This window comes from Mastigoproctus giganteus, chromosome 4, assembly GCF_048544385.1.
Source record: "Mastigoproctus giganteus isolate SK-2022 chromosome 4, ASM4854438v1, whole genome shotgun sequence".
NCBI lineage: Eukaryota > Metazoa > Arthropoda > Arachnida > Uropygi > Thelyphonidae > Mastigoproctus > Mastigoproctus giganteus.
In genome coordinates, this window is record NC_143578.1 from 38,586,533 (window position 1) to 38,609,563 (window position 23,031).

Below are 23,031 nucleotides of genomic sequence, written 5' to 3' on the forward strand. Positions count from 1 at the left end.
GTTCTTCTGTACGATTGTGAAGTTTTTTTTTTTTTTTCCAAGCCACTGCTCTTTGCTGTATTAATAATAGCAGCAGGTAAATATCTTGAGATGATTGTAGAAATGCTTTACAACAATGTTATATGAAAGCAACAGGAATTTGATTAAATTAATTTTTTAAAGTAATTTTGTTGATGTTTTTGTAATACAAAATGGTTGCAGGGGGAAAGAGCTCAATGTTCTCTTTGTTTTAAGGTTATTTCTATTTAATACTTTTTTGTTTGTGAACTATTAGTGATTGTTAAAATAAATGCTTTGTTAAAATAAATCATTTGCCTCTGTTAGAAATTGTTTCCCTATATCATTATAAATTATACATAATGCATTAAATAGTAAAACTATCAGTTTCTTAACCTAGTCTTATATTGTTTTGAAGGGTCATAAGTAAAGTGAATTTTTACACTAAAGGTATTATTGTTAAATCTTTGCAGTCAATTTTACAGTAACAATTTTTCTTAATCTTTTACCACTTAAGATTTGGGTTAAGCAGAAATGGCAAATGTTCCAAAATTCAAAATTCCAAATTAAATTGACTGTTGCTGTATTATTTATAGCAAGGACTTATAGTACCATTGTTTTCATCATTAAGTTTTAGCTAGAGCTTAAGCATTTTATAGTACTTGCCTCTTAATCTGTGTGGTGTGAAGACATCAAATTTAAAGTGAAGCGAAATGAATTAAAAATTGAAAATAAAAAATGCCCCAAGGAAAAAAGAAGTGCACTACTCTTTTCTCAGGCTGTCATACACAATCAAACTGTTAAATGGGCCAAGTACCAAGAGTCTTAATCTATTAAATATTGGTATAGATACACCATAGATAGCTCTTAAATGAAAACTACAAAAGTAATGTAAAGGCATCGTTTGAACTGTATCTCATATTGTGATCATCCTTCACGAGTTACCATGTATTGCACTACCTCGAATAAGTAACGCTTCTAGTAGAACTATAATAGAGAAGACTATTGTTACTTATTCTCTGTGGGCACCAGCACCCAGATGGCGTAGTTTCAAGGCTTGTTGGCCTTTCATCGATGGGTGAGCAGGTACCCTGGCATTGCCATCATGAAACCCAGTTGTGAATTTAATCTCACAATATGAGTGATGCCAAAAGGTGTACGTGATAATACTATAATAAATCCAAATACAACAAAGCATAATATTATAAGAGTTAAAATTATCTATTAAATATTGGTGTAGATACACCATTGATAACTCTTGAATGAAAACTATGAAAGTAATGTAAAGGCATCGTTTCAACTGCAGCTCATATTGTGATCATCCTTCATAATGACAGATAATTTTAAGGTCTTATATTATTATGCCTTGTTGCATTTGGATTTATCAAGAGTCTTAGTGTAAGACTTTCATGAAACGTCATCGTGTTTCAAGGAAAAGAAGTTGTGAACTTGTATAAATGAAGTTAACTCCCAGGATGCACTGCTAAAGCACGTGTAGGGAATTTTATACGTGATAGATGCCATATTTTTGAAAGGTTTCCTGGTAATTTCATATTAAAAATCACATTTTGCGAGTTTTGATGCAAATATTCATTATAATTGCATTGATAGCCAAGACTTCATATTATTATATGAAGTCCTGGCTATTCAATGGTTCTGTCAATACTCGACTCGCACAACTTGTGTCAAAACTCACAAAATCACATTTTATGAATTTTTACACAAATATTCATTATATTTATATCAATAGCCAATGCTTCATATTATTGTATGAAGCCTTGGCTATTGTATGGTTCTGTAAAATCTTTCAAAATGTGATTCTTAATAAGAAATTACCAGAAAACGTTTTGCCAATATGGTGTCTATCGCATATAAAATTTTCAGCACTTGCTTTAGCAGTTCATCCTTGGAGTTAAGTTTGTTTATAAAAGGTCACAGCTTCTCCTTGGCATAACCAACTGACAATGTTTCATAAAAGTCTTACGTTAAGGCTCTTGGTACTTGGCCCATATTACATTTTAATTATGTATGACAACCTGAGAAAAGAGTAGTGCATGTCTTTTTTTCCTTGGTGCATTTTTAAATTTCAATTTTTGAATTTATTTTGCTTCACTTTAAGTTCGATGTCTTTAAACCACACAAATTAAGAGGTAAGTGCTGTAAAAAGCATAAGCTCTAGCTAAAACTTAATGATTGACTTTTACTTACCTAATGTAATAAATGCTCAGATGTTTACTGATCCTTTTATGAAATTACCATTGTACTGCAGCCAGTTCTCTTCCCCCCCCCCCAAGATTTTTTAAATCTCTTAGGCATAAATGAATTTTTTTTTCAGTTTATGCCTAAGAATGTTGAACAAAAAGCAAGCCTAGCCTTGCTAGTTTTCGTGAAAACCACTTGTAGCATTTTATGACTTGTCCTATATATAAATTGTAAACAGAGTATTAAAAGGTAAAGATAAACAGAAAATTATTTTTATATATCTATTTTCTTTGAATAGCTCCCCATACACTAGAGGAAAAAATGAGTGAGAAAGTCCCTCCAGGATTTCCTGGTTTGGAAACAATTCTTCCTCTCCTGTTAACTGCAGTTAGTGAAAAAAGGCTAACGCTTGAGGTATGAAGTAGGCATAAAGGGTAGGGAGACTCTTTTGCTAGTTTGAAGATTTTTTGATAAATTCACATTGTGAATTGATTTAATAATTACAATAACTTTTGAATGTGGTAATTTGAATAGGTAAGAAATGTATAAACAGAAGTGTTATGTGTAAATTTTTATTATATAAAGGCTTTTTATGGTATATATCACTGCTGACAGTTGTTGAAAAATTTAAATATTTGACTTTTTGTTTTCAATATTTAGCTAATTATTTGCTCTGAAATCTACAGACAGGCTCAAAAGCCTGTCTGTAGGTTTCACATTTTAGCTATTATAGGCCTTATATCTGTTTTTTATAGTGCAGGTGAAAAGAGATGTAAAGTCTAATGAAAAGCAAAATAACACTTCTCTGAAAGAGAAGTAAAAAATGATCCAGAATGAGTCAAAATTCATGCAACTCAAATATTGTTTTAAAAATATCTGAAAGACTTACCTTTCTTGTACCTCTCAAGGCACTGCTTATATCATAAAACAAGCACAATTTTAAAAAAAAAACTCACAAAATTATGAATTTTGAAACTTGCAGTCAAACACTATATGACCCTATCTTTTTAATAAAAATTAAAAAAATAATAAAAATGGGTATCTTGTTTCAGATACCAAAATAAAAGGTATGTAATACAAGAATCTGTTTGAGATGTCAGAAGACATCCTAATTTAAAAATCAATACCTAGCCTGTGGTTGGACATGAACCTCTTGATTAAAATCATTTTGGGGCCTGGCCACCATCCTGTGAGAAAGAAGGGGGGTGTTTTAAATAGTTTGTGGGGTATCAGGTGAGGGAGTACTATGCTCTACAGTTTTCATAAATTAATAATTTGCATAATTATGTTGTATATCTATTACACTGATTTTATCAAAGGTGAATATGGTTTAGTACATTTAGCAAAGCCTTGGTACAAAACGGCACCTAGTAAAAACAATACTGTATCCTTATTTTTGTTTTAAAGTATTAAATCGGTCTGGGAAAGGATTGGAATACTTAAGATTTAACTGAGACATCACAGTGTGTAAGTATAATAGTCTGCTATTACGTTGCGTTAGTTTGCTGCAATAAAACAATTATAAGGTAGTTTAAATTCCTTTAGCTACAACAGCCCTACAGAATGGAAATTTATTTTACTTTGTTTCTTTGATATTATTTTTGAATTTAGTCTTCATAATGGGTTTCCATATGTTTAAAATTAATCATCTTCTACATTGTAATCCTTATTTTTGCATAGTAACAAGGTTCTTGGGTTGAAATTTTAAACATTAAGAAGCATGTGAATTTTTACACATTAAGAAGCATCTTCTAGAGCATTCAAAATATTCTACATGAATCAACTGTTTTATTTACATTTTAACGGTTTTTACCAACTTGCTCTTGCTCAAATGAGTGACATAATCAAGGAGACCATTCAATTAAAAAATTGCCATCTAACTTAAATTAAAATGTTAATATCCTAACTTAAAATTTTGAATTTAGTATCCTGTCCAGCTTTATTATCTACAAGAGAAACAAACGTGTAACTTATAGATTAAAAAATTTTCGTCCAGTAATAGTTTACAATTAACTTGGCTTTTTTTCTTATAGGATTTAATAAATAAACTGTACCATAATCCTCGGAAAATTTTTGGACTTCCTGAACAACCAGATACATATATAGAAGTGGATCTTGACGAAGAATGGGTTATTCCATCTAAGCTACCTTTTAGCAAAGCAGGTTGGACCCCTTTCTCTAACAGAAAAGTCAAAGGTCAAGTAAGGCGAGTTGTATTGAGAGGTGAAGTGGTATTTGTGGATGGACAGGTAAGTAGATTTATATATGGGTGGGTGAATGAATCAGCAAGTTGCTTCTTTTGTGTATGTACCATCATTTCAGTATTAGTGATAATATGTACTAGAGCACCGTTATGCAGATTATAGTGTTAATTTAATTTATCAAGGCTTCAAAAATATTCCTAAAGCTTTAATAGGTTAATTTTATGATAATCTATTGCCTGTCTCATTGTATGGAAAGTTCTTGACTAAAACTATCAACAATTATGCTACGTCAAATTAACTTAATTTTATGATCTAAAATGTATTGGTTTGTAGTTGATTAATAGTTTTCAAAATATTTTGAAAGATGAGAGGTTCTGTATGTGTGTATAAATTTGAAATGTTATTTGGCTCACAACAAATGGTAAACTAAATGATTTTAGCAGGTGTATAAATTTTAATACTACTTATATTCTGAGATTCATAATCACTTTCCAGTAACTTCAGGAAAATTTTTCTTTTGTTACCTCCATTTTAGGACCAGTATTAATATTGGTAAAGTGATGTAAGAAACCAATTTTAATGTACCATCAGTGTTAAAAAATTAAATTCTGTAATTATAATCCTTAATTTATTTCTGTTTCAGTTAAATATTTAAATATTCTCTCTCTCACACTCTAAATTTATATAAACTTTGTATTTCCACAAGATTTATTGACAGTTTTTTTTTTTTACTTCTGTTAGTTAATTTCCCCTTTGGCTAAACTTTTAATTAAATGAAATTAATATTTTTACATTTTGCAGTTATCCTTTCGTAATTTTGTCTCCTTTTTTGAGTTTCCTGAAAAGAGAAATAATACTCCCCTCCCATTCTTATATTCCTAAGTTTTGTATAGAGCCCACAAATCTAAGTCAAACATTAGAAATTTATAACAGTTGTATGCACTTTTTTTTTTTTTTTTCAACAAGAAATATAATACAATAAATGTTGCAATATTTTGGTCCTTATTTATAAGTTGAATGCAAAACATAAGCAAAGTGGTACCATAACACCAAACCTTTTTTAAGACCTGTGGCATTATTTTCAAGGAGTAGCTGATCTCCTGCACAGAGTTAGCCAGAAAATAAAATCCTCAACCACTCTTCTATGAATAAATTTCAAATGACAACCACAAACATTTGTCAATTTGAATAGGGTGTTCTTTTCTGCCCATGAGCTTCAGGCTTTTAATACTTGCGTGGTTTTCACTTACAAGCTAAATTTTTCATTAACACTAACCTCTTTCTACACTGCCTTTCTTTGAAAGGTTTTGAAATCAGATTTGAGAGGATAGCATGGTGTTTCACTGTCTTTGATTGTTCTGTGGAGAAAAATTGCCACCTCTATGCTGATGAGTTAAATAAGTGTGTGTGTGTGTGTGTGTGTGTGTGTGTGTGTGTGTGTGTGTGTGTGTGTGTGTGTGTGTGTGTGTGTGTGTGTGTGTGTGTGTACATGCAGATAGTATACAAATACAAGGAGCACCCAGTACCCTTTGGCTTTACACCACAGAAAAATATATTAAAAATTAATTGATTAAGTTGATTCATTATTTTGTATTTTGCTACATTGTAAAGCGGAAATGTACTAGATGCTATTATTTTTGAACATTATTATATATATATACTTCTGCGTGTGTAAATATATATTCTGAAGCATAATCATATTTTAAAATTTAATTAATTTTAAATATTTTAGCTTCTAGTTGAGCCTGGGTATGGTCTCGATGTTTTAAATCAAGTTTTGGAACCAGAGTGCCAGGAGCGTTTGACAGTCCATGCTGCAAGTTCAGCATCACCTGTTCCTTTAATACATTCACAGGTGAGTTTTTGACTATTTATAGTTTGTTTTCAAGAGATTTTGTATGTAAATTATGAAGAGATCCTAATACAGAGGTACATTAAATTTGAGATATAACAATATTGAATATGCAGATGAGAAGAGTTATTTGTAAAACTTTAAAATGTAAAAGATTTGGTTCAATAAATTTCATGTGTGCATTCAAAAGCATTCAAAAGTACTCTATTCACTCCTCTACTGCACTCCATTTCTATTTTCAATTTTTTTTTTTTTTTTTTTTCTTATGACAAAGTAGGAAATTATGCAGAAACATCACAAGATGTCAGTATCCACCATGCAAAAAACCCTACATAGAATGCACCGTGGGAATAGGAGGCCTTCATGGAACCACTAATCTCTAACACTTGCTGGAAAATATGACTGTGTCAGGAATGCAAAGGATGGATGAAAAAGAACTGGAGTGACCTCATATGGCCCAGTGGGTTCCAGTGCACAGTTTCGGCACTGGTGGAAGAATGCACATATGGAGGGAACCTGAAGAGGCAGAAGAAGCATATGTTTTAGTGACAATGCAGGCTGCTGGTGAAAGTGTTATGATTGAGGAACATAAGGAAGACTTCATGCATCCTGTCGGATAAACCAGAAATATGTGTTTGTCAGCAAAATCATCTGCTCATATCATTTGTAGAATTAAGGACAGTTTTGTTACATGAATGATGTAGTATTCTTTGTCACTTTTTAACATCTTGTTGGCTCTCATGACATATCCCATTGAACTGCAAATCAAAGTAATGGTGATATAAAACACTAAATCTAATAAAGGTCCTATTAAGTGGCCAGACAGTGTATTAGGGAACAGGATATCACATATGTTTGTTGAACTCTTATAATCAGAGTTCAACAGACTTGTTTGCCATGACAACTAAAAAAATTTAGCTTGGTGACTGGTATTTTGCAGATCAGTTTAACATTTGTGAGATGAATCTGGCAGTCCCTTTTTTTTTATGATTAGAATGGTTATCTTACAAGGATTGGCATGGCTTTTGACAAAGGTACTGTATGGTGGACTTTTATTATGGAGGCTAAGCTACCAACAACAATGATTTACAGAACAAATCTTATTTGTTGAAGGAACATGATGAAGAATAGTAGTCCAGTTGATCATATTCAGCTTTCATTAGGATAGTTCAGAAATTAAAGTTATCTGGAGAGCATTTCATAATTAGTTTATTTAACACTGATACAGCAAAGTTTATCTTTTTTTCTTTATCTAATATAATGTGAGATTGGTTGAAATTGGCTTCTTTGTTTAATTAATACATTTCATAAATTCATACATCCCAAAGAAATTGACATTGCATGAATTCATAATGGTACAAATCAATCATTGACTATCAACCTTCCACTCAGTTTTACTCTATGTTGTCCTGTTTCCTGTTCAGTCTTTAGCCCTAGCCAGAGTAAAACCTCTTCTAATGCTGACTTGACACCAATTCATTTTCCTCTTGGTCTGACTCAGGGCCTGTTGCAAACCATTTTTGCTTCAATGTCTGTTTAGCTAATTTCTTCTGACATCCTTTCTACATGCACATATTTTAAACTAACTTTGTTATGCCAAGATTCTTATTTCCTCATTTGTAGTATGGTCTTGCCTTTGCCTATATTTGCTAGTTCTGTTTATTTTTCTTAAAACTGATTTCTGAAGAGTCTAATTTTTCGTCAATCAGTTTCTGTATTATACAGCTCCCAGCTCCACAGATTAAAATGACTTAAAACTCTGTTATATACGTGCTGACTAATTTCTCCTTTGCTCCAAGTGAATTTAGCCGACTCACTGTTTTAATTATTTTATAGTTTATTACCATGAGTAATCCTCCCTCTTCCTTAGACTGTTATAAGACACACAAAATTAGTAACTTTCCAATTTTCCTTGTGTCTTCTTTCATTTTTGTGTAGCTAATTTATATGACAGATTATTGGAGGGGATGGACAAGATATGGGAAGTTTTTTTTTTTTGCTGATGCTATATAAGCTTGCTTCATTGCTTAATTGTTACTACTGATACTAACAGTACTTTTCAGGGGCAGAATTTCTCATAAACTACTTACAGCATTCATTAATTGGAATATTTCTATACATGCATACACACCTTAAATTGTGCTAATTAAAATTCTTAACTTCGTTTTATAAATAGGTTCCTGGTAATGTTTCACCAAGAACAACACCTGTTCCTTTCATAGCCATAGACCATGCACCGGTTTCTAGTATATCTCCTGCCGATGGCTTACAATCCTCAACCTTGGCAGGTAAGCTTCGCTTTTTTTTTTTTTTTTAGCCTTTCATTTTTAAAATATTATACTATTTTTCTAAAATTGATTTAATCCTCTAGCAGATACCTTGGTGTTACTGGTTACAGAAAAAAAGTGAGAGAGAAATTTAAAATTTCTCTCTCACTTTTTTCTGTAATTCTAATAGGTATTAACAAATTGTAAAATACCTATTAGAATTACATCAGGTAAATATTTATATTTTCCAGTTATGGTATTAATTTTCAATCTGCATTGTCTTTTTATAGGAAAAGTATGGCCATCAAAAAAAATAAATAAATAAAATATTGCGGTTTTGTGTTTCTACAAAGTGTGCCACATACCTGCTCATGTGTTTATTTTTCTGTTGGGTTTAAGTGTTTTTTGATAACAAGACTTCTTTTACTGAAGATATAATGGTATTTGTTCTATAGCATCAGAATAAGATTTTCAAGTGAACCAGTTTAGCTATTTCTTATCTTTCATTCCAAAAAAGCTAAATGGCCTATGAAGGTAACTTAAATTAACATGACCACTCTTGAATTTTTTTAACATGCCTGCTATAAGGTTAAGCAAAATCCCTTGCATATGATAGAGCAACAGACTTTATGAACAGCAATGGTCATTATGCAGCATGCAGTATTTAAGAATTGTTTTTTACTGCTGTCTTGTTAGAGAATATAGACTGTCACAACAGTATTTACGGCATTTGGAAAATTTCATGCATAATTGCCATGCACCTATTTTCAGACTGAAAAATTAGCATAGAAATTGCAATAAGTGCCATATATATTGACATAGATATAATTTTATATTGTTCAATATATCATATTAATTGTATTTATACAGCTAGCTATCTACTATAAGTTTTTAACTTTCATTTCTTACTCAGCATGTGTATTCATTCAACTTTCTCTAGGGAGTGTGTGTGGTTTTAAAAGTAAATAAAATGAATTAAAACTAATTATATATATTAGAAAATAAAATAAAACTTTAGTTTAATATATATGAAATCAACTATTATGCAGTGGATAGTGCATGTCTCCTATAGCAACTATCATATGCTTTATGACTGTACCAATATCAAATATATTTATTTGATAACCTAATTCCAAAATTAAAGTTTTAATCTGAAAAATAATCTATTATTATTCAATGTGTAAAGCAGCACATGTTTTGGAGGGAACTTCTGAAATTTTCAGACTTTTATAGTTTAACCCTTTCAGGAGTGAACATGTTGAGCTATGTTTTTCATGTGTAGAGGCTCCATCTACATTTTTGAACGACATATCAAGTGCATTTCAAATTGTGCCCTTTTATGTATGAATTATCCTAATTTTTCCAGTACATGCTTCCGTCTATCATCAGTGTTTCTAACTAATAACAGTCAGTTTTAATAGATGGCAGCAAATAGCTTTAAAAATCAGACATGGAAATCACACTTGCTAGCCATTGGTGTTCAATATTGGCTTACAAAAGCTGACGTTCTCTGGAATTCAGATTCAGAAATTGAAATCGAATTAAGTGATACTGTACATAAATAGGTGTCGAGGCTATTATTGCCTCACAAAAAATAAAAAATAATAATAAAATAAATAAATAAAATAAAAATGAATTTTTTAAGATTTTTTAAATTCTGTTTTTCATTTTTGACAATTTTACTTTAATGATGTGAAGTCAAGTCAAAATAAGAAGAAACTAATATTTGAAAGCATTTACAATATTTACAAAACTTAAATTTTATAAACTCACTCTACAGAGCCAATGTCTGTCAAACTCATTACAGGAAGCCCTCATATGTTCAGGAAACTTGCTTGTGAAACGGTTAATTTAAGAAAAAGTCATAATCAAAAGCTTTTCTTTTATGGTGACCATAAATAAAATACACTTTACTTTTTTTTAATTACAGAAGGCAAATTCCTTTTTCTTTGTATAAATGAAAAAATAAAAAATTTGTATGTCTACCATTGAGAAAACTGTGCTCATGTAGTACTTTGAAGTAAAAGACTTACAAATTTCCCTCACACATGGTAGCCAACAATGTCCTTTGGGAAATTAGGAGCAAAAAAAAAACTCTTCAGTACTTAATCATGCTATTTTATTTGAGAGGACTGAGAACTGCACAGTATTAGTCAAAAGTCTATGTGGGTTGTAGTTTGGGGAAACCTGGTCTGCCCAACTGGCAAGCTTAAAAACTTGCAACTAAAAAGCAGGATTTGGGTTCATAAATGATCATCTGAAACAACGAAACAAGGTCCTGCTCTATAAAATTAAAACCAAGGAGCCATTTGAAAATTATCTGCCTAAAGTTTATTGAAATGAACTTTCTGTTTCTCTACTTAATTAAATGTTTGTAATGAAAATTATCCTTTGAAATTTTTTTAATAATTTTTACTTTATTATTTTTACTTTTTATGGCAATAAAAATGTTATTTTTCATCAAAAAAAAAAAAAAAAAACTCAGTGGACCATGTTACTTGTTTGTCAAGGTACAAATCCCACTGTGATATATTGTTGATATCCCTTCAAGTAGGGTTTAGTTATATATCTATATATATATATATATATATATATATATATCTCAACTTATTAATGATTCTTTCCAAAACTAAAACTATTTAGATGTTATTCATTTTCTTATTCACAGCTGCTGTGTTTCTTGTTTGGAAGGGCTCAGGTACAAATTCCATTGTGATACAATAGAATTTGTGCCTGAGCCTATTGGGGCCTTTATTTTTATTTGCCTATTGCAGCCTTTTCAAGTAAGGCTGATTTATGTACAGATTTATCAACTTATTAATGATTCTTTTCATAATTATTTAGATGTTATCCTCCTTGTTATTCACTACCATAAAAAATATTAAACATGTAGAAATTTTAATCTGTTCAATTATTTTTTATGTTATTTATATATTTTTATATGCAAGTATCTGAAAAGACTAGAAAAAGTTTTCTCTATGAATTTGAGAGAAATTATAATATAAGTGGACTAATAAATATTATTAGAGTAAGATCAGTTCAGCACCTTTCACAAAGAAATCCTATATTTTAAACATTCCCTGTGATTTATTCTCATTTGTCTTTAATTTTTATCATTGAACTTTTTCCCTCCAAGAAGGGTTTTTATCTTTTCTTTTCCCCAACAAAATTCTTTGCTAGAACACTTGTTAATTGTTCTAAATTTGGTAAGTATATTTATTTGAATAATTAAAATTGTTTATTAATATCATTTCTGTCCCTTGGTTGTCTTATATTAAGCTGTTTATTAAGAAACTTAAACTAATACAAATTTATCCATACTGCTCTACAAACTTTAGAAAACATTAATATTTTAAAACTTAAAAGAAAAAGAAAGAAAAAGTATTTTAGATTTTCCTAACTGTATTATCTTTTGGCTTTACACATAGAGATAAAAGAAAAGTATCATCATTTATGGCAGCTTCATGATATTCAAGGAAGAATAAAAAGATATGGCTCTGGTAAGGTTGAACCAACTAAGGGGTATAGTTTATCAGTACCTGGTGGTGTCATTCCTTTCCATATATCAGGAAAGAGTAAGTTTTTGTGACTGATTTTGTGTCAATCTCCCACATGCACTGTTTCGTCATTTGGTTTGTGCTGCTGATCCTTTATTTTGATATGACATGTTAATTTCCTCCTTACCTTTACTTTTATTTGTCTGTTATGTAATCCACAGTTTTGCTTTTGTTGTGCTAATACTAGATGCTAAAACTGCAAGTATTATAGCCATTTGTTAGCAAGACTTTCAATTTGTGTGATAAGCAAATATGTGATTGCTCAATTTTGTATATGTGCATGTGCTTGTTCATTATATATTAGCAGTAAACTTGTTGGGTCATACTGACATTGGAAAGAGAAAAGAAAAGGGATTTTTTTTTTTTTTTTTTTAATATAGAACCCATCTTATCAAATGCGAATAGTTTGCAAGAGCTGGAAAATTATCTGGAGAAAGCCATTTTCAAATCCATGACATTTTGAAATAACCTTTTTTTAACAGAATTCTTTTGCTTGCTAGAAGCCATTTGCTTATTTTACTTATTATGTATTAGTGATTTTATTATAATTTTTTATTTTTTTTCTGCTTTGTGTTGCCAAAACCAAGTTTTGTGCTAATTGCTTGTTCCTATTTGTTATTTGAAATAAATTTTTAAAAAAGTGCATGATTGTCATTTCTTATTATAAAACAAATTACCAGAGAGTTTGAGGTAATTAAAATAAGCAAAAATATTTTTGTTGAAAGTTATGTAAAGTAAATATTACATGTTTTAAAAATGTTGAATTTAGTAACTATAAATTCTAACAGAAATATTAATGTGTACAGCAGTATAGCCAAACTGTAGCTGTATATTTTGCCAACTACTAAATAAAAGTTTAATTTTAGATTCAAACCACGTCCAGCAACTACCAGATAAAGATCGTCTTAAAGAACAACAGGCTGTCGATGTACATGGCAATTTAAGTCGCCCTTCAGATTTGTTTTTATCAATTAACACCCCATTACCAAGTGCTTTCCAACCTTTCACATCTATTCATCATGGACTTCAAGGACAACACATTGTTAGTGTCGATAACTTCCATAGAGATCAGGTAACTATAGGAGATCATTTTCTTTTGTAGGATTTTGCTCACTGACACAGTTATTTTATAAAGGTTAAAAAAATCCACATGTATGGGAATATTCGGGATTGTAGCCATATTTCCAAGTTTTTTTTTTTTTTATAGCAACATGAATACCTGGAATAGCAGGCAAAAAAGTTCAGTTTCTAATAAAACTTTACAAATGTGGTTATAAATTTATCTTAAACAATCTCCTGTTTCAGCTAAACATGTTTTCCCTACAGTTATGGTGACTACCGATCAAATTTTGTGAAGTTAATCTCTGACTGTAATTTATGAAATTGCAGCTGATTTCTATCAGTATATCACAGCTAAAATCAAGAGAGTCCAGTTGTGATTTCATAGTTGTAGCCTTAGAGATTTATAACTTCACAAAATTTGATTTCAGATCAACTATAACTGTGTGAAGAACCTTCCTGCATGATGTGTGATAAGTGTGTCTTATGTGAAAAGTTAATATGCTACTTGTGGAATCTAAGAAAGAAAAATTTCAAGAAAGGAAGCACTGAAATAAACTATCATTAATTTCTATCATTTCTGAAAGAAATTACTGTCTTGGTATGGTAAGTTTTAAACCTGGAATAACTTCTGAATTGACTTAAACTAAAAATACACAAAAACTGCTTTACAGGCATAAAGCAGTTTGATGCCAATTTGGAAGTTTTCTTGCACAATACACATGGTGTAGGAAAACCATTAAATGACAATTAAAAAAGTAAAAAAAAAAAAAAAAAAAGTACAAGTGCAGCCATTATCAACCCACTGCAGGATGGAAGCCTCCTCAACAATTCATGCTGGGGGCCTCCGTAGCCGAGTGGGCAGGAGCGGGAGTGCAGTAGCACACGCTCTTTGAGTAGACCGGGGTTCAAGCCCCTGACTGCTGAATATGGTCGATCTGCCAACCCGCACTGGACCAGCGTGGCAGATTATGGTCCATTTCCCTCAGCATGAATGACAATTAAATGAATCCTATAATCTCAGAGGCCCAGTTCATCACATCAAGAATGCCAAAGTAAAAGAGCACAGTAAATGTGTATGCATTACAAAACATAAAATGCCAACTTCACTCCACCATGCTTTAGAATGCAATCAATTAAAACATATAACCTTAGAAACAATCCCAAATAACAAAAATTCACAGGAGTTACCAAGAAGCCAAATTCTAGAAATCAACAGTTCACTGCATGTTAATGTAATCCAAAGTCGGTCATCAATGTTATGTAATCTTATGTATTTCACATGTTTAACTAGATTTAGAAAGAATGGGAATATAAAGTAATAATGTCATATTATGTGTAATTATAAGTAGATTATCTTACTAAAAAATGTGACAGCAATGAAAGCAACAATAATAATTCTATCTTTGTAAATTATCCAAATTTTCACAATGAAGAGACATTCAATCTCCTTGTTCAATTTAAATTTTATTTTTATTGAATTATTCTTGGAAGTTCAATTCCTCTGCCTCATATTTTTAGTTACTAAAACTTCTTTTAAAGATTTTTTTAAGGTCATCCACTGTTACTATTGTTCAGGCCAATGAAAGAATAAAAAATAAGTAAAAATATGCTCCTGTTAACTAGAATGTTATATGAAATTATATAATTAAAAATACTTTTTTAATTATATAATTTTTTGTATTATGGCACCAGTATAATGTGTACAATGAAAGTAGCTTTTATAGGTATAGGTAAACTATTACAGAGTTGGCATCACATCTTCATAATTGCCAGTTTATAATGACTTTGTTTGGTGCTTTTATTTATTTATTATTATTATTTTTTTTTTACTGCAGGAACCAGTGTCACTGTATTTGTTAATTACAGTAATTACTCTGCATGCGGTATGTAAAAGGACAATTTGAACTTCATGATTTACATAATTTGTGAAAACTCATTTTTCTACAATAGCTATAGGTACACAGCAGTCACTTTATTAAGCTCACCTGCAACAAGATCTAGAAAATTTGGGCAGATGGGCTGAGAAGTGGCAACTGAAGTTTAACATTGACAAATGCAAAGTACTGCATATGGGTAGAAATAACCCCAGAGAAATGTACCAACTGTGTGGTACTACACTTAGGGTGGTAGAAAATGAAAAAGATCTGGGAGTAATTATGCAGTCAGATATGAAATTTTCTGAGCAATGATATACAGGAATTTTGCTAATAGGGAAACGGAGGTGATTATCCATTTGTATAAGGCAATTGGTCGGGCTACGCCTTGAGTACTGTGTACAGGTCTGGAGGCCTCATTTTAGGAAGGATGTAGAGTTGCTCGAGCATGTACAGAGAAAGGCAACAAGATTGATGAGCCTTACAAAGGGGTCCTCTTACCAAGAAAGACTTAAGTTCTGCAAATTGCAGTGGCTGGAGACTATGCCTTGAATGGGTTGAGCACGCTGAATTCTAGCGGGATTCTTCCACTTTCTTGCCCGGATTACGAACCTGAAGGGGCATAAATTCAAATTGAGGAAAGACAGTTGTAGAATAGATGTGCGGAAATTTGCCTTTAGCCAGCGGGTGGTTAATTGCCGGAACAAACTTCCATCTGTTGTGGAAGTTGATAACTTAAATAAATTCAAGGAGAAACTGGACAAACTTTTAGAGGGAATGGATGTGTGGATTTCCCCCCCCCCCTTTTTTTTGGCTGATGCTACATAAGCTCATACATTTGCTTTCTTGCATCACATGCTTCCATTACTACTACTACTATAATAGTGAGAGGTCCTCAGAACTGCCTGGATTTGTCATGACATGACCTAAATGAGGTGTCAAAAATGTGCCACAGGGATGCTAGTCTGTGTCAACTTGGTTGCTTTCCACAGTTGTTGCAAATTGGATGTTTGCAGATCTCTATTGCAAAGAGTTCGTTCCATCTCATCCCATAGGTGCTCCATTGGATTGGGATCAGGTGACTGGGATCCACCGCAGCAGGCTGAATTCACTTGGATTCTTGGAACCAGTTCTGTATGATTCTGACCTTGTGAAATGGTGCATTATCCTGTTGGAAGAACCCATTCACAGATGAATATACTGCAGCTATGATGGGATGCAACTCATTGGGGACAAATTCCAGATAACCTGTGGTATTGAAACGTTGCTCCACTGGAATCAAAGGAGCCCATTGTGTACCATGAAAATGCTCCCCACACCACTAAACCACCACCAGCCTGCATTGTTAACATGTAGATAGGTCATAGGGCCACAGACCCTTGCTGTTTTCACCATATTCTGGTGCTCAAATCAGTAAAAACAGTACATTTTTCAGACATGGCAATGTTTTTCCAATTTTTAATTATCCAGTTTGGTTGTCAGCTAGGGTACCCCATCTGTTGTAAAGTATGAGGAGTTGTGCATTCTGAAATGCCTCTTTGGTTACTGGTGTGGTAACCAAAACTGTTTCTGACCACAGGATTGTCGTTGTCTGAATGTTATTTGATAATTGAAACCAATCTCAATACACAGTGATAACGTGAAAACCCTGGCAGGGTTGCAGTTTCCAAAATACTCATACTGTGCCACATTCAAGGGCACTCAAGTCTTTCATCTTGCCCATTCTCGCACTGATTGCACATATACAGTATCCCTAAATATTTGCTCGTGGGCTTTACTGCATAGTACAGCCATGTGATGCTATTACTGAAGGAGTGCTCCACTCTTATAATTTCATGAAAAAGATTGGTTTACCTAATAAAGTGACTACTCAGTTTATACACATTCTTGTGAAATTGTTTATAGTGCTAATGGTGATTTTGCATATAAGCAATATTGATTGATTGAACTTATTGTTGAAATCCAGGTATTGTAGGGGGTAAAAAGAATATCCTTCAGTTCTCTCATTAGCATTAGTTGAGGCATATGATGCAAGAAAGCAAGCTTATACAGCATCAGCAAAAAAAAAAAAAAAACCTTCCCATTTCACCCATCCGGTCACTCCAAATGTTTGTCTAGTTCAGACTTAAATTTATTTAAGCTATCAACTTACACAACAACAGATGGAAGTCTGTTCCAGCAATCAACTACCCGTTAGCTAAAGGCAAACTTCCGTTCATCTATACTACAACTGTCTTTCCTCAATTTGAATCTATGCTCCCTCAGGTTCTTAGTCTGAGCAAGTGGAAGTATCCCGTCAGCATTGAGCCTGCTCGAACCATTCAAAGGCCTTATACACCTCAATCAGATCACCTTGCAGGTGCCTAGTCTCCAGATGCTGCAACTTGCAGGACTTAAGCCTTTCTTCATATGCATACCCCTTTGTTCCTCTCACCAATCTTGTTGCCCTTCTCTGTACTCGTTCTAGCAACTCTACATCCTTCCTAAAATGAGGCCTCCAGACCTGTACACAGTACTCAAGGTGTGGCTCATCATTGCCTTATACAAAGGGATAATCACCTCCTTGTCTCTGCTAGCAAAATTCATATCTGACTGCACAATTACCCACAGGTCTTTTTCATTCTCCACCTCCCTGAGTGTCACACCACAGAGTTGGTACGTTTCTCTTGGATTACTACTACCTATATGCAGTACTTTGCATTTATCAATGTTAAACTTCAGTTGCCACTTCTCAGTCCATCTGCCTAACTTTTCTAGATCCTGTTGCAGTAGCATACTGTCTTTAGTGTCATTAACAATCCTGCTAACCTTTGTATCATCTGCAAACTTCTACATTAAGCCTGATATACCTTCATCGATATCATTGATAAATACACTAAACAACAATGGGCCCAGCACCGAACCCTGAGGCACTCTGCTAATAACATTAGTCCATGTAGAATAGTGTCCATTTATTACCACTCTCTGCTGTCTCCCACTCAACCATCCCTTTATCCATTGTAGTAACTTGCCCTTAATGCCATACCGCTCCAATTTGTACAGCAGTCTTCCACGTGCAACAGTATCAAAAGCTTTCCTGAAATCCAAGTACAGTCCATTCCAGTTATTTGGGACACATCGGGACTAGTGCATTTTGGCCCGATTAAGCGGCTGCCCCAATTATCTGAAGTTTCATGTAAATATTTAAAAATACAATGACCCCCCCCCTTTACAATTAGTTTCGTGTACAATCAAATCATGTTACGACGAACTCAACATAGTAAAGTACCATTCACTATACGATGTGCAGTAAGCGCCGGCCATTGTGATCACGTTTATGAATTGAATTTTAATTCTATTAAACAGCGATTCTAATTAGCGAAAATAGAAGGAATATTATCCACAGGCTATAAAAGCAAAGATATATTAAGCACAAATTTACCCTTTATTACCTTACCAATTAAAAAATTAAATGATACGTGAAAATTGTAAGAATATACGTGATAATCAGAATAATTAATATGTACTGTAATATGTACATACGAACTAGTTGACATTTCTGTTCACTGACATTTGTGGGTGGGGGTTAAAATTTAAAACAGTAAAAAGATAAGCAATCAATAACAAAGAACATGGCACACACAAATTGCAAGTAACACGATACGTGCAATTGAGAACTGAGTAACGAGTTACAAAGCTTTAAAAATACGAATGAAGAGAAGATCTGAAAAGTAATTTTTTTATATGATTGAAGATTTCATGGAAGTGTAAACACATTTCACCATAATAACCCACAGAATTCCAGCTGTCAGTATTATCGCAAATTCAGCAAGATCGAGTTTACTGTCCATTTATGATAGATTGCACTAACAGAAAAGCCCAATAAACAGGTGACTGCTAATTGTTTTTGTTTTATGGTTGTGACCTCCAGAATTTCGACCGAACCACATGGTACTGTCGGAGACAATCGTAGGGTAATCTCCAGTGCTGTGGTCTCCTGCCCCAATTAAACGGCATGCTGTCCCAATTAAGCGAAGCAAACCCTGGCTATTTTCTTGATTGGTTTCTGTTTTTTAAGATTTGCCCCAGATAAACGGCTGCCCCGATTAACCAGTGGCCCAAATAACTGGAATCCACTGTATATGATATCAAAATAATTTTTAGCATCCATTTCCTTTGTGACTACATCATAGTATCCAATCAAATTGGTCAGACAAGACTTCCCCTTAACAAACCTATGTTGTGCCTGAACTATTGCTGCTGTCTTGTCTAGATGATCCAGTATCACCTCTTTAACCAGTGACTCCATTATTTTCCCCGGGAACAGAAGTTAAACTAACAGGTCTGTAATTATTTGTGTCACCCTTTGAAACCCCCTTTGTGAAATGGGGATATATTTGCACATCTTCATCCAGTCCATGAGGATCTCCCCTGACTCTAAGGATACTCTCATAATTATGGCTAATGATTTGCTTACTTCCCTTGCTGCCTCCTTCATTATAACTGGATAGATTCCATCTGCCCCAGGTGCCTTTCTTATGTTTAACTTCAACAATTTCTCCTCCACTTTGCTCTCAGTTATCACAAAATCACTTAGCTCTCTGTTAGAGTTTGATAAACTTCTGGCATTCCCCTCCTTGAATAACTCCTCGTGTGTGAACGTAGATGCAAAATACTCATTAAATTTATCAGCTACTTGAGCAGGATCATGAATAGTCGAACCATCTATGTTAAGTGGACCAATCTGATTCATCCCCCTCCTTCTAGAGTTTACATAAGAAAAAAAGAACTCTTTGCTGTTTTTCTTTGTGTCCTTTGCCAAAGATTTCTCATAATCTGCCTTCGCCTGCCTAACCTCCTTTGTGACTTGATTACAGACTAGCTTATATCTGTCATAAGCTTCAGGCAGACCTGGATTTCATAAATATGTGTTTAATCAGTTGAGATTGCTTATGTAAGTAACCACCATTATAACTATAAACAACTTTGCCAGTTGCACAAGAATTTGTACATATTTATATGACAATTATAGAAAGATAAGAACTAAGAAATTTATTATAGTTACACACAGAGCGTACAAATAAAGAAGAAATATATGAGCTTTCGGCTATATGGTAGCCTTCATCAGAATTAAAAATACATGAATGGCAGTTGGAATGGAGATGTGCACTGCCAGGTGCGTGAGACGCGAGGTTTAATTGTTTGTTGACGTTTGTGGCTGTGACGCATGATGACGTGGCCAGCGTTTGTCCAATGATAGAACTACTGACTCTGTGATCGGGTTGACTTGGCAACCACTGTTCCTGTTCAAGGAACAGTGGTTGCCAAGAGACTCAGGTCAGCGACTTCTATCATACCTCAACTCACTATCGCCCTTCATAAAATTCACGATTGAGCTGGAGTCGAACAACTCTTTACCATACCTAGATACACTTGTCCGACGTGAAGGCACATACCTGAGGACTACAGTTTATCGTAAGCCCATGTGTGCTGGCCAGTTTACCAACTTCCGGTCAGCACACGCGCGAGGCCACCTCCTCTCCACGGCCCGAACCTTGCTTACTCGCGCCTGGACACACTCCAGCTCCGCTGATGAAAGACGCAAAGAGATCACCAGGGTCAAAGTAGACCTTACGAGGTGTGGCTACCCCATTGACGTCCTCGACAGGTGTGATCTACAGACACGTGACATCGTGACGACCAGCTACAACACCAACAGTGACGAGCCATCCACGAGGGCATTTATCCCATACTACCCCAACCTGTCACAACAGATCGGTAGAATCCTAAGAACACACGGGATAAAGTGCATCCAACTCCCAGGCAAGAAACTGCGTTCTTTCATTTCCAACGTGAAAACACCTGTCCCCACCCTTCTGCAGAGCGGTTTGGTCTACCGCATCTCTTGCCGTGACTGCACTAGCTGCTACTTTGGAGAGACTGGACGTCGACTCGAGAAACGTCTCTCGGAGCACAAAAGAGCGATCCGTTTAGCGGATGTAGAACACTCAGCTATCGCCGAACATGTCTGGACAACCCACCACGACATCGACCCACACCGCGATGTCGTGGTGGTAGACAGATCCCACCATTACCTAAAGCGTACCTGGTTGGAATCGTTAAATATAAAATCTTCGGATAAATCCTTGAACAGGAACAGTGGTTGCCAAGTCAACCCGATCACAGAGTCAGTAGTTCTATCATTGGACAAACGCTGGCCACGTCATCATGCGTCACAGCCACAAACGTCAACAAACAATTAAACCTCGCGTCTCACGCACCTGGCAGTGCACATCTCCATTCCAACTGCCATTCATGTATTTTTAATTCTGATGAAGGCTACCATATAGCCGAAAGCTCATATATTTCTTCTTTATTTGTACGCTCTGTGTGTAACTATAATAAATTTCTTAATGAATCCAGAGCGCGTAGGCCTGTTTCGTTATTAAAGATAAGAACTTCTCACAGAGAACTTGCATAAATTACAAAGTTTGACTTGGCCTTTTTATATTTCAAGTGCTCAGTGTAATCAGTCTTAAGCTATTTTAATTATGTAATTTACTTTAATTTACCCTATTCAATATGCTATTCAGTTAAATTCAACACAGAATTGTCTCCTCGTAAAAATTTTTAAAGCCTTCACGTGATGATGACTTTCAGTGATTACTAATATCAAACTTGGCATAAAAGTTGTATGTGGTGGTTCCCAAACTACTGAGATCTACAGACCCTTTCAAAAATCAAAAGTTCACGGACCCATTCGAAAATCAAAAAAAGTTTACGAACCCCTTCAAAAATCAAAAAAAGTTTGTGTATCTATGTATGAACACTGGGTTTTCTGAAAAGAAAATTCAGAGTTTTATATTTAAAACAACTCAACTTTATTCTTATTTTTACATAAATATATAATAATAACTTTATTTATCATCAATTTGCTATACATAGAACAGATAATTTGACCAGTTCCAGGAGTCTGTGGACCTCAGTTTGGGAAACGCTATGCTAGAGGATTAAGAAATTTAAAGACAGACCTAGTGTAACAATGTTTTTTGTTAATTTAATTTTTAAAAAATGCACTCAACATTAACTTTCTAATACTTTAGAAGAATAGGTACCCCATCCATTCTTTTATTGCTGCTTTGCCCATTCTTTCATTGCTGCTTTGTGTCTGTGTGAGAGCACATTTAATATTAGTTTAAAATTCTAAGGCAATATAAATTTAGTACATAAGTAGGTTTTATATTTAAGTATTTAGAATTCAAAAGTGGATCTAATGTTAAATTTTTGACATTTTTATCTAGATTGAAAATTTTGTAATTTGTTTAATATATAGCACTAAGTTGAACATTTACTGTTAATTTTCCATACCACTATATAATTGTTTCAATAAACTTAACACAAAATAAACGTAATCATGTGGGTTAAAAGTGCTTTTCCTCTAACTTAGAATTAAATCTTGAATGTGTGCAACCTAGGGTTAAATTAGAAATAGACTAGTCAAAAACTGACTCATCTACATACCATGGTAGAAAGAGTAGACACAAATATGATCATTAAATATATAAGTTAGAGGAAAGATGCTCTTTTGCTGGTTTGTCTCAGATATTTATAGAATTTTTTTAAATTAAAAGTTTTTTGGTTTTTTTTTACAGCTACATGCACTTTTTAATCTTGCACACACATTTCATATGTGTGTTCAGAAAGACAGACCACTAGATCATGTATTAAAGGTTAGTATCTTTGAGCATTATTTTATATATGAATTGTGTGTGTGTCTGTGTGTAAAGTTTTATATTTTTTAATCAGATTCGATGCTTGTTATAGTGAGATTTAAAGGGTTATTTCCTGGAACTATAAACATGATCACCGTGTTAAACAATGTTGAGCAATCAAGAAGTAATAAACAATGGCATAAGCTGTGATTTTGCTAGCCAAGGCTACTAATATATCTCTTAGTAATTTTAAACATTCATTAAAAATTTATGATGCCGATGATATAAATCTAGCTATATGAATTTATATCTAGTTATATGAATT

General features: G+C 33.5%; 1 protein-coding gene across 1 annotated transcript in view; it reads left to right on the forward strand.

Moving 5' to 3' along the window:
* r (carbamoyl-phosphate synthetase 2, aspartate transcarbamylase, and dihydroorotase rudimentary) overlaps window positions 1-23,031 on the forward strand; it is a 353,839-nt gene that overhangs the window by 277,223 nt on the left and 53,585 nt on the right. Inside the window, exons 34-40 of the mRNA XM_090372656.1 lie at window positions 2,498-2,613; window positions 4,233-4,448; window positions 6,136-6,258; window positions 8,432-8,543; window positions 11,951-12,097; window positions 12,946-13,151; window positions 22,647-22,724. Coding sequence (XP_090228782.1) covers window positions 2,498-2,613; window positions 4,233-4,448; window positions 6,136-6,258; window positions 8,432-8,543; window positions 11,951-12,097; window positions 12,946-13,151; window positions 22,647-22,724 — 998 coding nt within the window. The remainder of the gene's footprint in view (window positions 1-2,497; window positions 2,614-4,232; window positions 4,449-6,135; window positions 6,259-8,431; window positions 8,544-11,950; window positions 12,098-12,945; window positions 13,152-22,646; window positions 22,725-23,031) is intronic.